The following is a 17,481-nucleotide window of genomic DNA, read 5'->3' as shown; positions in this document are numbered from 1 at the left end:
CTTTAGTCCAGAAGCTTCTTCACAGACTTTTCTGTGTTTTCCGAGAAGCATTAATTTTGTATGAACTACATCAATTCATTATGAAAATAATTTTGTGAGAAATGGATCAGTAAAGTCTTTTCATGAAGCTATGCATCTTGCCCCCCTTACCAAAAGGAAGCATTTCTTCCAGATTGATTCTTCGAGCACCCCCCCCCCCCCCCCTACCCCCCTCATATCCAAATGTTAAAGCCAAAATGCACCAGAAAACCACAATATCATAAGGTTAATTTACGGGCATTGTCTTTTGCTGGTCTTCATATTGGAGACATTACAACTGTGTTTTTTTTTGGGAGGGGGGTGAGAGGGAGGGGCACAGAATTTATTTTGGAAGGGCATGTGCTGCTACTTCTCAACCCAAACTCGCACTCGAGTCATGTCTACGATCTACCGGTAGTCTGATGAATTTGCATAGAGATCCTATGATCTCTCAAGTGAGTTTGGTATTGCGCCATCTACGATTAGCAGCTGCACAGTCAACAAGAAAAGATGGCTACTACCCCGCGTGAACGAAGTTCTGCTGGCTGGCCCAGAGGAAGGTCTGTTTCAGACTCTAGCAATCACAAAAGTACAGCTGGTGTGCATCGTGAAAGGACAGCAATATTGTAAGTATTTTGATTAATTAGCAGTGGTAAATCTAACAGGTTCCCTCTTTTTCTATATGTCAAACCGAGTCCTTGAATGGAACGAAAATGTTCAATCAATTGTCGGGTTTTTGTGTGTAAAGTGAATGAGTCTGTGTTGGGAGACTGATTTCGGTCATGATTAACTCCAGGGACCGACGATGCCGCTGCCGAGGGCGTTGGAGCTCCAGAGCCATTCAAACAGCGGGTTTGGTGACATTTTTGCGCAATGTAAAGAGACAGTAATTTCAATTTTGACTTAGACTAGATCTACAATGTTTTTCGATTCCTCTGGGCATCCTTCCAACATGTCCAACCATTTGAAATTATAATTTGAAGAAGTCTTTGACTTTAGTTTTGATGGGAGAAAGGGTAGATCTAGGCCTAATTCTTTCTTTGCATGAATTTAATGAGGATCTGAGTATTTTGAGATTACAATCGCTCCATGTAACTTCATGCATGTGCGTGAAAAATAACCTCCCCAAAATAAGAAAATTGACACGAAAGAGGTACAAAAGATAACGACTTTAAATCATGATTGTTATTTGAGCAATTGTGGAAGATTTAGATGAATTTTGGTGTGTTAGAGTAAGAACTAGTATCTCCACGCCGGAGTCGAGGGTAAAAAATGGCCAATTAATGTTGATGAATTTCATGCTGGGAGCTCTAACTTTATTTGTACGTAGATCTACATATGTATCTAAGATTTGACTTGGAAATTATTACGGTTCCGCCCAAATTAAGTCAAACTTCCAGAATATCCTTAAAACTGCTAAAATGAATTAAAAAGATAGTAAACATTATCAAAAATACTTTCTTGATGCAGAATAACTAAACTATCCAAGGTCAATATTGTAGCTCATTCGGTTTAATCTTCAACATTTTTTCAGGGCAATGCAAATATCCTATCATATCATTTTCACAATACAAAAAAGGTGTAATTCATATTAAAGATGAAGTTGAGTTCTGGTCATGCGATTGCATTGTGAAAGAAACGGTGTGAAATCGACCAGAAAAGGTTGATCATCTAGCATATAAGAATTTGTGTGTATTGCAAGGTTCTGGAATCATCAAAATGATAAGAGATTTGGCCAAGTTTTGGTAAAGTTACAAACACTGTACACAGAAAGATGTATATGGGACTATACGAACACGTGGCGTAAAAATCCTACCCCCGAGTTTTACGATGTTACATGACATTTAGAATATGAAGGCATTTGAAGAGCCATGCTTTTCAGGGAACATGTCTTATATGATGTTCTTCCACACTTGCATAATAAGAATGATAACGCTCACAAATTATTTTTCACCTCTTCCCAGAACTCAACTTTCTCTTTAAGTAACAAAACAAAAAATTAAGTTTTGAGATTGCCAAAGCCAAACAATCTTGTAAGTACATTGGATCAGTTGCCCTAGTCCAACGTTAGAGTATATGTCTGTGCTCATTTGATGAACATGCAGTTCAGATTTTTGGAGAAATGAAAGATGACCATTACTAAGATTGGGAAGTTGTCTGTCCAAACACATAACTTGAGTCATATGTTAATGTCTTGACAAAAATAAAGTCTGCTCATTTGCCTATGGATTAAATAAAAAATATTCATTAAATAGCAATAACCATCATGAATATTGCCCGAAATAATTCTTTGAAGTGTTATGAAATATTGCTTACATACATATGTATAACTTCTTCAAATTACTGTTTAAAATAAAGTGTCCGGATAGTGGATACAATCATACACAACGTCTGGTTATATTACATCTAGTATCTACAGGCTTTATCGAATCTACTAACTTTGTTAGTACTTTGAAAAATGCAGTCAATACTGCAGTCAAGTTTCCAGACCTAGGCTAGAGTCTATCTTCAATCTTCCATCTATCTTTCTCTAGCTGGTTGTTTAAAGTTTGAAGAGTCGACTATCACAGTCATGACTGTCATTCAGTGCTTTGTCTCTGCTTGCTGTGCTAATGCCTAGGCCTGAGTCATCACGGGTTTTGCCGAACCCGGGTTTGACTTGAAAATTTCGGGCGGGGACCGGGTACCCGAAATTTTCACCACTGCACTGACACTAAAAATCGTGTGCATGCAGCGGCGGGAGTTAGACTAAGTTGCTGTTCTAATAATGCGACGGAAAAGACAGTTACTGCTTTCAAAACAATAAAATAATCGATGGAATTAAATTAAGATGCTTTAAAAAATAAATGGATATCGTTTCAGTTGACGGTAGGTGTTTTTATCGCTCTAAAATTGAGGCTGCAAGAAAGGAATCACGCTTCGTGGTACCGATCGGGTGCGTTCAGAAACGGAAGTGGAAATAGATCTATGACCCACTGAAGACAGAGCAAGAAAATGCCAAACACAAGACTAAAATGTTGATCAGACTATTGCAATTAAATCGTAATACTAAAGGCATTAATTTAATTGTTAAAATATATCCACAACATAATGGTTTACCCTTGATAGTTTGATGAAGGAAAATAAATTAAAGCTCTTGAAATAACATCGAAGTGCCTTTCGTTCGTTCTGAAAATGCGTGTATAACGGCAAGCAGAAGTTACGAGTCAAGCTTGATATGCACGTTTACATCCCTACACCGTCATCCGACCTGATCGGAACAATAAGCATTAAACCAATTAAAAAACATCACGGAAGACTTTAAGGGACTCCAATTCAACAAAATTACCGTAAAATAATTATTTGCTTTGACAAATAATACTATAGATATTCATAATATCTTACAGAAATAATGATATTTCATGAGCTACGTACTCGATATCGAGTTCAGCTAGCCATCATTTTGAAATGAGACGTAGTCGTCATGCAGTAGACTGTAGAGGGCAGTATGCAGAAGAGAGAGGAAAAAGCGCGGGCCTGAGATCACGTGATATTCACGTGACTATTACGTGATTTTTTTTTTCCCTCTCTAGCTGCGAGCTGCCGCATTCTGCGCTGCATGCATGACAACTACGTCTCATTTCAAAATGATGGCTAGCTGAACTCGATATCGAGTACGTAGCTCATGAAATATCATTATTTCTGTAAGATATTATGAATATCTATAGTATTATTTGTCAAAGCAAATAATTATTTTACGGTAATTTTGTTGAATTGGAGTCCCTTAAAGTCTTACGTGATGTTTTTTTAATTGGTTTAATGCTTATTGTTCCGATCAGGTCGGATGACGGTGTAGGGATTTAAACGTGCATATCAAGCTTGACTCGTAACTTCTGCTTGCCGTTATACACTCATTTTTTAGAACGAACGAAAGGCACTTCGATGTTATTTCAAGAGCTTTAATTTATTTTCCTTCATCAAACTATCGAGGGTAAACCATTATGTTGTGGATATATTTTGACAATTAAATTAATGCCTTTAGTATTACGATTTAATTGCAATAGTCTGATCAATATTTTAGTCTTGTGTGTGGCATTTTCTTGCTCTGTCTTCAGTGGGTCATAGATCTATTTCCACTTCCGTTTCTGAACGCACTCGATCGGTACCACGAAGCGTGATTTCTTTCTTGCAGCCTCAATTTTAGAGCGATAAAAACACCTACCGTCAACTGAAACAATATCCATTTATTTCTAAAGCATATTTATTTGATTATATTGAAATATAAGTTTGTGAATTCCATATTTTTAGTTCTATATTTCAAAATATCAGTGTGAAAATTTTATTTTGAAAAACCCGGAACCCGAAAACCAAAAACCGGGTTTCAGCTCGACGGTCGGGGCCCGGGCGGGGACCCGTTTCGACTCAGGCCTACTAATGCCATAGGGTATTGGTACTATGGTAATGTGAGGTCTCTAAAGGTTCCATGGTAATTGAATATACATATTGGCGGAGGCATATAAATATAGTGGCAGTCACATTCAACTTGTGTCACACAAATTTTTCTCCTATTTTGGTAGATATCCTTTGACAAACTACACATTTGGCACCAAAGAGCCCCTGTATGAGAAAGATTCCAGTGTACCAGCCAGGTTCCAACGGATGAAAGATGAATTCCAGAAGATGGGCACAAGGCGGTCTGTAGAGGGAGTCCTCATCGTTCATGAACATGATCTTCCTCATGTTTTATTGCTGCAGTTGGGCACAACATTCTTCAAATTGTAAGTTTAATTTCAACTTATGCATTGTTTTTACTTATTAACGATTGATCAACATGCAGTTGCAGTATACATTGTATATCACCTCATTATTTCCAGTTTGACCACCATTTTCATTAAGGGCCCATGGCTATACACTATACAGTGTAGATATCATTTAGATGTGCTTTTCTTGTTAATTTAGCATCTGCATGTTTAATTGTTTTTTCCTAGGCCACTCAAATAACCTTTTATCTTTTTGCAGGAAATCAGAGATTACAAATACCCAATTATTTTATATTTATTCCAGTTAGATATCAGACATCAGTTTGTTGTATGAGTACAGTTGAACTCAGACTGGCTCTAAACAAACCAAAACAAAATTTATTTGTCTGTTGTTCCTTGGTATTTGTGAGCATTTACCTCCCATATTTGTATACAGTTTTAGAGGGAATTCAACATGTATTTTAACATTGATAAAGGTTCTCTTTTGTGTCTTTTTTTTAATGTAGGCCTGGTGGAGAACTCAAAGCTGGAGAAGACGAGATGGACGGTCTCAAGAGACTCATGACAGAAGTAAGATATCAGAGATAGATATACACTTGACAACTAAATGATTCATACCCTGTCCAATTTATGAAATTTGTTTAAGAATGTGAAAAATTGATTCGTCCTGATTCATGTTTCTTGAGAATATGACATGTTAAAGCTTACATCTAAAGTTATTCAACAAAGGCCCTAATTCAACCAGTCCACCATTCATTCTTGAGTTACGAAAAACAAAACAGTGGTTTCAGCTATTTGCAAGCTACAGTATAACATCACCCTTCTGAACTGTACTCGATTATCTCGATATATGTATCTTGTATGTAATTATTACATATCCTGTGTGAAATTTTAGGACCAAGAGCGATTTAGAACAATATGAATTCATAGCCACTTGATAGCCTGAAAATGTGTGACACTAAGTTCAAGCACATATAAATGAAGAATATAGAAAAGAAAATGATGAAAAGGGACATTCAATGTTGACCTTGACCAGGAAATCAGTCACATTTAGAAGAATTAAACTGTTCTTTTGAGTTTTGAAAGTACCAAATGATAAAAGCTATTTATTTCAATTTTTATAAATCATGGCTTTATTTGTTTTACATGAAGATTCAGCTATAATTAGGCTTAGCCTATTGTTTAGATTAACATACTCTGGTAAACTAAAGGGGGAAAAAGAGTTTCAACTGGGAATATAATGAAACTATTCCTTTGAAAGTACCAAATGATAAAGCTAATTATGTCATTAAAGTAATACATGTACGTGGCCTTATTTTCTAGACCAAATTTCAGTTATTTTTAGGCTTAGCCAATCATTTTGATGAACATACCGGTACGTAAATTGAAGGGGAAAAAAAAAATTAACTGGAAATACGAGTTTCTTTGAATCTCTGCATGAAAAGAATGATGGCCTAACATTCAGACATTACTTTTCAACTTTTTGATGAATTTCTGATTTTCATTTTTTGTTTATATCTTTTTTAATAAATCAGATTCTTGGAAGACAAGATGGTGTCCAGCAAGACTGGATGGTAGAAGATATCATTGCAAACTGGTACAGACCTAACTTTGAACCTCCTCAGGTAAGTTTAATGATGATGATCATCAATTAATCATCATTACCATCATGATTGATTGTGATGGTGGTGACAGTAGTGGTGTTAGTGGTGGGGATGGGATGTCAATATTAGGGTGACAATGATGAATAATACTTGCATGAAAAGGTACTGGGAGAATGATGATGATGATGATGGAGAATACAATTGTGGTGGTGTTGGTGGTGATGATGTTGATGATAGTGGTGATTTGAAGAGGAGAATGACATTGGTGGTGGTGGTGGTGGATATGATTTGAGGAGGAGGGGGAGGAGGATAGTGATGAAACTGATGATAATGATAATTGTGTTGATGCGGAGTCTGGTGATTACATGAAATCCAAATAATAAGAAAAATGAGTTTAAGACAACATACACATGTACATGTAGGACCAAAACAAAGATCAGGGATTGGCAAAGAATGCTGAAGCTTTAATTCTGCATGCTATATTGTAAAAAGACTGTCAAATTATTTTGTCTGTTCTCTACTCTACTTACTACCAATGTATTTAGTACTGATACCATTCATATTTGTTCTCTCCACAGTATCCTTACATTCCAGCTCATATAACAAAGCCAAAGGAACATAAAAAACTGTACTTTGTACAACTAGCGGAAAAGGGTAAGTATCTGAACTTGTAAAATATTGATTTACTTACTTCATTCATTCCTTTTTTTTTGATTACCTCTGCTGACATGACTGAATAAAACTGTTGAATTACAGAACATATCATTTGTGCACCCAAGAATATTCCAAATGGTTAAATGTGTCTTCCACTGAACATATTATTATTCGCTCACAACCCTTTAGGAATTTGTTTGTCATATTTGAAATGTGTTGTAACGATTCAAGATCTATGCTTATGTCTCATCACCTTTGTGTGTTCATTCTTTAAACTGTATACGGTAATAGTTGCAAATTCTCTTTGATAAAACATTGTTATATTCTATTCTTTTTCATGTGATGTTAACTCCAATGAATTATGAAATTGGGAACATGCATAAATAAATAAATAAATGTATTTGTATCGTTATCTCCTGTTTATAGCCCTATTTGCTGTTCCAAGGAATTACAAGCTGGTAGCTGCGCCTCTCTTTGAACTCTACGACAATTCACCAGGATATGGCCCTGTCATATCCAGCTTACCGCAGCTACTTAGCAGGTAGGTTTGTAATCCATAATATTCTTCTTTCTCTAGATATAAGCCAGTTCGTAAATAGCTTCGGAACGCATGACCCAAAATATCCACAGATCTTTTACAAGATGGATACGTCCCACTTGTGTGCTTTAGAATAATCACTGCTGAAGTGATGGATGTGCTTCATGAATACCTTTTGTTTGCCTCTTGAGAAGAATACTTCAACCTTTGTATCAGATAAATGTACTGTCAGTGCATAAATGAATACTTAGTACAGGGTACATAACTTTCATGAGCACAATACCGGTATTCGTCTCGATGGGTTTTACAATTTGGGAACATATGACTTTTATCTGCCCATGCGCAGTTAGTATACCGTGTGAGTCAAAAAAAAGTTTACACCTAGAAAATTGCTAATTATTTTTTAAATCATCTATGAACAGTAAATTATTATACATCTTATGAAAGAGTGTTTTATCCCAAATCATTTGGTTTGCGAGAGTGCAAAAATCGACTTGCGCCAAAGTGATGCCTTTAGTATGTATTATGTTGGGATTAGTGGAGTGAGAGAATGGCTTGAATGTATCAAATGAAATGCATTGCATATGTTTTTTGCAAAGGGCAAAGTCAAACACACTCACACACACACGCACAAATGTTCCTTGATATTTTATATTAGATTATTGATATGTGTGGCATGATTAATTTTATTAGGGGTGTTATTTGGATCTGCAAAGACCGAATTGATATCCAAATCCCAATTGTTTTATTCAAACATCACATAGGCAACTTTGGCGCAAGTCGATTTTTGCACTCTCGCAAACAATGCCTCCTGTTCACCCAAGCGTGAACACATACCACACAAAATTGATACTGAATGATCCGGGATAAAACACTCTTTCATAAGATGTATAGTAATTTACTGTTCATAGATGATTTATAAAATAATTAGCAATTTTCTAGGTGTAAACTTTTTTTTGACTCACTCTGTATAGCAGATAGTATATAGCTCTCTTTGAATAAAGTCCTTATTTATTCCCCACAAATTTTTTTCTTTCTTCTGATTAGTCTCATGATTATGGAACCTGTTTACCTCCATTTTTTTAATACTAGGAATTTAATTATTTGGTTGATTGGTATGTCTTACAAATGGATGTTGGCAGTTAAGCTTGTTGGATCATACCGACACTGCAATTTTATTTTATCCCTTGTCTATATAATCATTTACGTTGCATATAGTTGCCAGTTTTAGACATTCTATGTATTTAGAAATGTGAAAAATTGTCAAAAACTTGAACTATCAACATCTTTTTGGGTGAGCATTTGGTTGATATAAGACATTTCACTTCACAAATGTAACTAATGTAAATTTTGTTTTCTCCTTTGTTTCCACTTTCAGATTCAACTTCATTTACCAGTAATCAAGCAATCAAGATATTCTGTAGATGTCGGCATGTAAGCTAGCTAGCTAGCAGCTTTGATCCACAAAAGACTGCTTTTTAATCTCACTTTTGTAAATATAGTCTGTAGGAGCATGGAAGCGCAATACAGATCTTGAACCTTGTGTCTCAAAAATTTGAGCGGACAATTTTTAACAGCAAATTCAGTATCAAGGAGACAAATGATATCTGTGGTCAACAATTGTCACTTTCTTCCATCCTAGCGTATGCATTGTTTAGTCAGTTGAGGAATTCAACCAAACATTTGTGTTGATACTGTCATTCAGATTGTACAAGTTGTATCTCTGTAGATGAAATAATTTTTTGAAAAGAACAGCTTTGCTCGACTTTGCCAGGTTCAATGTTTCATGTGCACTTTGTGAAAATAAAGTTTTTTTTGTTCACAATATGAAATGTACAGGAATACCATTTTGGGAGATTATCCAAGGCAGTTCTGATCAATCTAGATGCTGAATCTTAATTATTTCACTATGAAACTCCGCTGATTTACAATTATGACATTATTAACGTGACATACAAACAATTATGAAAATGCATATTTTTGTCTCGTGTTTACGGAAACTTTAGATAGAGGCATTGATTTCTAATCATCCTCAAACTACACCCGCACCATGCCCCATATCCATATGTAAATAGTACTTTGTTTATGTAAATATCTTGATCGTTTTGTAAGTTTTGTACGATAGGTTCCTCACCTGTTGCTGAATGTAAGTGTACTGAATGCCATTCTCGCGATCTGATTATTGTTTAATAGGAATAAGTATGTTGACTGCACAGTGTTCACTATCAACATTTAAACATAATGCAAGGGATTTTATTCTTTAGTGCTTGTATTCTACTCAAACTTAAACTTAACGCCAAGCCTAAGCTTTTGTTCCGAATTGGGTTTTAGAATTGAAGTTAGGCTGAGATCTAAGTTTTCCTTTGTTAAACGTGATCTTAGATCCAGCTTTGGGATTTATTAAATTATATGAAGTAGAAAAACTGACCTCGTTGTGAAAGGAATCAGATGTGTTTTGTGTTTGTTTCACATATTTAGAACACGTGATGTATTCTCTTATTTTTAAGTTTTTTATTCAAACTGATGATTATTATAAACAGGATACATTTATCCCAATCGTACTGATGTTAAGGCTAATGGATTCAGCGATGTGATCATGCGCTGTTTATGTTCTCACGCATGTAACAAGTTGTGCACCATCATCTGTTGTTAGATGTACTCGTATGCATGTCTATTTTAATGCACAACAAAGGTTAACGTGATATGATGGCAGGGAAATAAGTTATATAGAGCTCATTTTCTACATTTTATGTCAGTTGAGTGTATACATGTAAGTTGCTTGAGTAATCTGGTTGTCATCCGAGATATAGAATTGTCATGATCTCTGTATCTCTATATTCCGCATGTATCATTTGAATGGAGCTCAATCCAGTGATGGCAAACACGTAGGTACTGTGCAAGAGCAATTGAAAAGCTGATAATGTACACAAAGCAAAGAGAAAAAAATTACTTGTATCCTCAATTTACAACATCTTTTCACAACATCTTTTTGTTAAATAGAGTACTTTTTAAATTTTCTATTATATAATATAATAATACTCTGTTCTGGAATGTGATATAACATCTCTTTATGCTTCCAAAGACTCTTGGGATATTGTTACCCAGCTTTAGCTCTGGCAACCATAGTTCTTGATGTATTCAAGGAATGAATCCTACCAGGTACCCACTTTCTACCCCTGGGTCGAGAGTGGCAAATGTAGATTAATGTTTTGCCAAAGGACATAAGTGCTGCAGCCAGGAATTCGGATCTTGTGGTTCACAGGCCGGAGACTAGTCTACTAATCCACAACACCTCAATATCAAAAACCACATTATGAATCCTTGATGTTGGTCACAAATCACACCATGTTTGATTAGACTTTGGACATCCTAAGAAATGTCATACACTTTGATTCTTGAACTATACCAGCACAAGAATTAAAGAAGATCGTAATACACGACGGTCTTGTTAAAGTAAACATATGTACAATGAAATCAATTGATGGGAAGGTAGTTTGTATATCATTTTGTAATTTAATGGAATAAGGTGGTATTATTACCTAATTGATGGTGCATATAACGGATGGACACTCATTAAGCCACTTATGTGTTTTATCGTTATATTGTCGAGGTTTACCTTTTTATGATAAATCTTGGATGCAGAAGAACATAATGTACTTTTGTACAAATTTCACGGTTTGTAGACCAAGCATCATTGAATTGTGTTAGTCTGCATTTTATGTCATGTGCATCATGTTATTAAAATATTGCTAAAAAATCATTGCCATGAACAGTGGTCGTTTTATCAATTTGTTCTGAGTACAACAGTGTGATAAAGAAGCGTTTATTTGACATATGATACATGAACTTGTAACTAAATGTTTTTATAGTGTGTATGTATGGTAAATGAGAAGACATTATTCATTATGTAACATTTTGAATTGAGACTTCTTTAATAGATTGTGCTGCTAATGTCCACATTTTTTATTGTATAAACAATTAATATTTGATAAAACATGCTCTGTGTTCAGGTCTTAGTTTCTCAATTGAAGATTGATTTTATTTAAAAAGTTGTATGTAATTGATAACAATTCAAATTATTCCCATCTTATTCTAATGATAGATAATTAATCTTCATCACTTTTCCTAACGACTTATCAGGCATCTGTTTTAAGACCTGTATCTTGGTAATGGCTAAGGAAACTATAAATGAAGATTACGAAAGACATAATATTTATTATCTTATTGAACTGATGTCACCAGTGAAAAGGAATGTTGCAGTATTACATCCAGGCGTCTCTTGCTCGCGATCGGTCATTAATCAATACTTCTCCGACTCGAGACGAAGATCGAAATATTGGCGGCGCAACGACTTCGGCATCTTTTACTTGCTGCTCGTTGCTATGGTGATTTGGACACAATATCTTCGCGCACAATGCATGGTAGATGATACACAGCGTGCAGACGATGAAAATCAGAAGCCCTAGAGACGCCGCAACCGCGATGCCGATTATGAGGCCGATACCCAGTTCTGCGATTTTGCCATTCCTGGGTGGTTCTCGTTGTGTATCTGGAGAAAGCAATGAAAGAAGGTTCTCATATAACTCATGAGGAGATGAGGAGAAGCAAATATAAAATGAATTTAGAGGAAACTTTCAATGGTTATCAACAGCAGAAAAATAAACGAATTTGTTAAGAATGTCACTGCATGTACTTAAAATGATGAACAAATATTTTGGCCGGTAAAATTTCAATAAAAATCGTGCACCCCAATGTATGATAATGACGATGATTGTGTCATAGCATGCGGCAATATATTCCGTCATTTTGTGTCCAAATTTAATTTATATTGAATGTATTTTTCATGATATTTGGTCTGTTGCAATTGCTCAACGCAAATACGATCATGCCATTGATCAGCCGTTGGCATGTGATATATACTATAACTATTTTGATGTACCTCAAATTTACCCAATTGCCGACAGTGTGCGAGTCTTTCAAATGATAAAGTGAAATGCATGTATACAGTGTTAACTTTTTTCGTAAATCGAAAAAACCCCGAGTATTTTTAAAGAAAGATCCCTGTAATTTACCTACGGCTGGCTCATCACTCCAATCTCCGCAGTTATCGTGAGTATTGTTGACTAGTTGAGCAATTATACATCTCCCGTTGGTACATCTAAACTCACTTGCGTTACACGGACCTTGATCATTACGAGAGAGAAAGAGAGAGAGAGATGTTTTTATTGATGTTTTTATTTAGTTGATTAATCTCATTGATTGCATGCTACATTAAATGTAAGTGTAAAATGATTTGATCGCCCCACATTACAAGTTCCAATTAATTAAGTGTGTTTGCCCCCCCCCCCCCCCCCCCCCCCCTCCCTTTGAACCCTCATGATGCCAGATGGATCAGGGACGTGATAGAGAAGGACTGGAATCAAGCCGCTCTCCTTTGACCCCATGCTCCAAGCCGCCGAAAAGTTATGCGCTAATCTGCAACTGTTGACCAGGTGGTGAGATAAAAGAGCGCATGAAATTTCAGGAGTTAGAATTCCTACATCAGAAAATGGTATCACTGCAACTGTTCGCTGTCCCTTCCAATGATTTCTCATCCAATGTTGAATGTGTAAAGAGTAGAACAAGCGAACACAAACTTGTGTACTTTCATCCTTTTTTAAACTTGAAAAATACAAAAAACACGCGAAAACACGCATTAGCAAACTAAATGTTATTGAAGATTGTAAACCATGGATCAAATAACGAGACATTAAAGCATGCACAAATTAGCGCATCATCCTAAAATATTGAGTTTTTGACAGGATGTAATTTTTCTTTTACCAACTCTGGCACACAAATTAAAGGAAGGACGGATTTTTAAATTTGAAAATTTGTTTGATGCACTATTCCCAATAAAATCCCCATCTAAAGTTTTTGATTTAAACTGAAATTTTGCCGGTAATTTAATATTTTGTAATAAATGTAAAACTGGAGCCTGGCTTCCGAAAGTCCCCGCAGTGGAAGCGCGGTTCGGAGCATGGAACTTCAAAGCCAAGTGGAATGTTACACATCCCATTGTTACGCTTTAGAACTCAAGAATGCGTTTGAATAAATTACAAGAGTTTCGCCTCCTTTTCTTTCACCTCCCTGGATGGATCGACGCTCCTTGTGTTTCATATACAATGCAATCTCTTTAGCAGTACATGCAGGTTATTGAATTCATCCAACTTGAACGAAATTTATACCTGTTTGAAAACTTGTGTAAACTAGTCTGAAACCATTTTTGCGGGTTGCGTCATCCGTCTTCAACAAAAGGGTGACGGATGGCCCACTGGAGGCGAGATCACCAATCTCATCTTCACGGCCGCAGAATGCTTCGCCTTTATGTTTTTTTTTAAAGGAGAAACACAATAAAATACAAAGTGATTTGTTAATATTTCGGCCAATGGTAAAGCACAGCTAATCGTCACGCCTGATCTAATCTCTCACTCTCTCGGCGGATCCACTTTTTTCATCAAGATTGCTAGGAATAATAAGAAAAAATGAATAAGACGCATACTTCCTTTTGTTACTGCAATTGTTTTTGTTTCTTTCTTCCAATTTTCATTAATAAAAAATAACAGTAATTATATTTGTAAAAGCTCATACATATGATAGTTCCTCTGGTGTAATAAATAAAAGCTTGCCTTATTATGTGTACATATTTTCAACTATATCATTCATCCTCGGTTGGTATTCGTCAAAAATGATCATGCACATTGTGACGTATCTTGTTATAATTTAAATAGAAAATGATAATTTTACAAACCGGCCTACCGTTTTCAAATATGGCTTGCGAAGAGTTCACCGCCCCGTCAACGTACCACAAGGCATCGAAACAAATACGATCTACATCACCTTCGATGTCGAAATCTTCGAAGACGATGAGTAATAATTTGTCTCTGTCCGTGGTTATTGTTATCCGGCATTCCACATCGTTTTGATAAATTTGTTCCCGCTGAGAGTGAAGTAAACCAGAGCGATAGAAGGCGATGTCCGTCGAGATCGTCGACTCGCAATTCTCTAACATGTAAACTGATTTGGAAAGATTTGTAAAAGGGGAGAAAAAACATGAGGATGATGATAACGGCGACGACGTTGATGTTATGAGGATGGAGAAGAAGAGGACGAATAAGGAGAAGAAGAAGAAATGATAGTTGATGGAAAGAACTTTATGTTTATGTGATATGGATGAAGAGAAGGAGAGTGGAAATAAAATAAATATGTTGCAGTAGATTTTATCCGGACACCTACCCCCTGGACAACCACTCCCGGATAACTACCCCTAGGATAACCAGGATAGTTATCCAGGGTAAGTTGTTCTAGAGGGTGGTTTTCGTAGGGGGTGTCTGGGGCAGTTGTCCGGGGGTAGTTGTCCTGGAGGGTTGTTGTCCTAGGGGGTAGATGTCCGGGGGTAATTGTCCAGGAGGTTAGTTGTCCTATAGGGGTAGTTATCCGGGGGTAGTTGTCCTAAGGGATAGTCGTCCTAGAGGCCGGTAGTTGCCCTAGGGGGATCTTGTCCCAGGGGATTAGTTGTCCTAGAGGGTAGTTATCCTTGGGGTGGTTATCTGGAGGGTGGTTGTCGAGGGGGTAGGCGTCCTAGAACCGCAGTAGATAATAGGGTAAACAAAGATAATCGGTGAGGCAGTGCAGATGAAAAGAATCAGGACATTTGCTTCCCTGAAATGTATACGGTCATATTCTTTCGATTATAATTACAATATTTACATGGTATCTTCATGAGCAGCTGTCAATAAGTATTATGATAGAGAATAAATATTGATAAACATTGTCATTATAATGCTCACTATAATGCTTTGACATACCGGTAGACAAGAATCGCCCCGCCCCCCCCCCCCCCCCAGAAGTAATTAAGCAAAAAGACACTACTCACCTTCTTGTATCATTGATAACCCGCATCTATAACCGCAGATCAGTATCACAAAAAGTGCCGATAATGAGAATGAATAATTGTCCATGATTTGGTAATTCTTACTTTCGTCCTTTCTAAAAGACAAACAAAGAGGTTAAAGGCGCTCGCGTATGGTCATCAAAGTTTAGTCACAACCCCGCGGATTGTCCGAACGATTAGTATAACACACTGTCCAGTCGTAGTAACAGAATGATTAGATCGTGCATTTACATAGTTCTAATTTAATCCGTGTCATTTTTTTTTTTTAGCTGTTAACGAAGATGTTCTCTTCTTCCAAAGACAAATTTCTAATGTCTTTAAAACCAATTCGAAACTATGTATTATGTTCCCATATTTGATATTTCCATTGCGCTTTCCAAAAGGAGCAAGAAATAAAAGTTGAACCACCCATTCACTGCACAGAGTTATGTCGAACGAGGACGGGCTGATGGGTCTTATCATAATCAATACTAAATGAGATTTTCGTTGGCACATTTTTCGATCCAGAAGTTATTTCATTGCACGTGTAGGCCAACTCATAAACAAACAAGAATCAATCATTATTATTTAATTAATTTCTGGGAACTGACCATATTCTTGAATAAGTGCTGACGTACATCCTTGGCTCTCTTGACAAAAAACCTGCCAGTCAACGATTTAAAAAAAATACATTTTTTTTTAATTTTTGTTTTATTTTTAGGAAAGACATTATCATCGCAAAGCACTTTCCAATTCCAACATTAGGGAATTGTTGGGCAAAATTTTCAGACAGAATTTTGAGAAAAAAGACGGGGTATTTCAACCCACTACACGCTCTCTCTCTCTCTCTCTCTCTCTTTATTTATTTTATCTGACTGCTATAAGTTTCATGCTTGTATGGTAAACAACCAATGGTCCCTATTTCCAAATGTGTTAAGGCGCCTTTAATTGAGATATTTTGTGTGCGCATTATAAATGTTGTTGTTATTATTATTATTATTATTATTAATACGGATTTAAGGTGTAGGTACCGTGTCACTAACGTGGCCCGCAATCCTAGGGTCGAGGGTTCTAATTCCAGCCCGGCCGACACTATATGATTTTGTATATAAGGCATTAATCCACTTTTGGCATGTTCACCCTGGTCTAAATAGGTACCTAACAATTGTTGGGGGTAATGCGAATTGCAAAGCCAGTGGGAAGAACAGCGATGATGGATGCTAATGAGGCTTCCCTTAATTAGGGAACATAATTATTATTATTATTATTATTATTATTATTATTATTATTATTATTATTATTATTATTATTATTATTATGATTATCATTACTATTATAAGTCATGCCGGGGGACTTGTTCATTAGAAAAATTGCCTAACCAAGGGGCACAACCCCGCCCCCCCCCCCCCCCCCCCCCACTCAGGGGTCGGAATGACCGCATGCGTGTTGCCAAAATATCCGGTAAAGGGGTGCTTTTCGTGCGACAAAGTCCGGCCCGAGAATTGTAAAAAAAAAAGGTTTGTATTTGACTTTTCACCCGGAGATTTCTTTAAAAAGGGGGTGTTTTTCCTTTTTTTCTCTGATCTCTTTGGACTTCTGAGAAGTTATTCAGAATTTAGGGGGTAGTCTACATTGAGCATTTTTCCTGATTTAGGGGGGTCTCCAAGGCAGGAAAAGCCCGCGAAAAGCCCGCGAAAGGGGGGTTTGGAAATGTTGGCAGTCCTCAGATAGGGGGTGCTTTTAAAAAGAGGGAACGAGCATATGCGTACCCTAAATAACACTGAGTGGGGGGGGGGGGGGGGGGGCCGGGGGGCACAACCTCCTTGAATTGATTTTTTTACCCCCTATCCCCGTCCACTCTGTTACGAGACCACATGTCTATATACATCTGGGAAATCAGACAACCTTTTAGTTTTTCATTTCTTTATGCGTCATTTAGAAATATACTACCAAGATAGGAAAGGTTGATCGAAAGTCGCAACGAAGCTCGAAGGCCAATGTGAAATCCGGTACAAGTTG

General features: G+C 36.6%; 1 protein-coding gene across 1 annotated transcript; it reads left to right on the top strand.

The window, feature by feature from the left end:
- The first annotated feature begins 496 nt into the window (after window positions 1-496).
- Window positions 497-11,323, top strand: LOC763695 (cleavage and polyadenylation specificity factor subunit 5-like). The gene is made up of 7 exons (XM_030984897.1): window positions 497-644; window positions 4,575-4,775; window positions 5,264-5,327; window positions 6,293-6,382; window positions 6,940-7,015; window positions 7,442-7,556; window positions 8,932-11,323. Exons 1-7 carry the CDS (start codon window positions 529-531, stop codon window positions 8,951-8,953), a joined length of 684 nt encoding a protein of 227 aa, XP_030840757.1. The 5' UTR covers window positions 497-528; the 3' UTR covers window positions 8,954-11,323.
- Window positions 11,324-17,481: the final 6,158 nt, after the last annotated feature.

The sequence above is a fragment of the Strongylocentrotus purpuratus genome, unplaced genomic scaffold, assembly GCF_000002235.5.
Source record: "Strongylocentrotus purpuratus isolate Spur 01 unplaced genomic scaffold, Spur_5.0 spur5_contig_834, whole genome shotgun sequence".
Classification (NCBI taxonomy): Eukaryota; Metazoa; Echinodermata; class Echinoidea; order Camarodonta; family Strongylocentrotidae; genus Strongylocentrotus; species Strongylocentrotus purpuratus.
This window is presented reverse-complemented; position numbering and strand designations above follow the sequence as displayed.

What these genes read in the sequence shown, in the direction of transcription:
- LOC763695 (XM_030984897.1), top strand. Translation starts at nt 529, where the DNA reads ATGGCTACTACCCCGCGTGAACGAAGTTCTGCTGGCTGGCCCAGAGGA. An exon ending in TCAAGAGACTCATGACAGAA is followed by an intron (nt 5,328 to 6,292) that starts GTAAGATATCAG and finishes TTAATAAATCAG; the next exon opens with ATTCTTGGAAGACAAGATGG. An exon ending in CTAACTTTGAACCTCCTCAG is followed by an intron (nt 6,383 to 6,939) that starts GTAAGTTTAATG and finishes TTCTCTCCACAG; the next exon opens with TATCCTTACATTCCAGCTCA.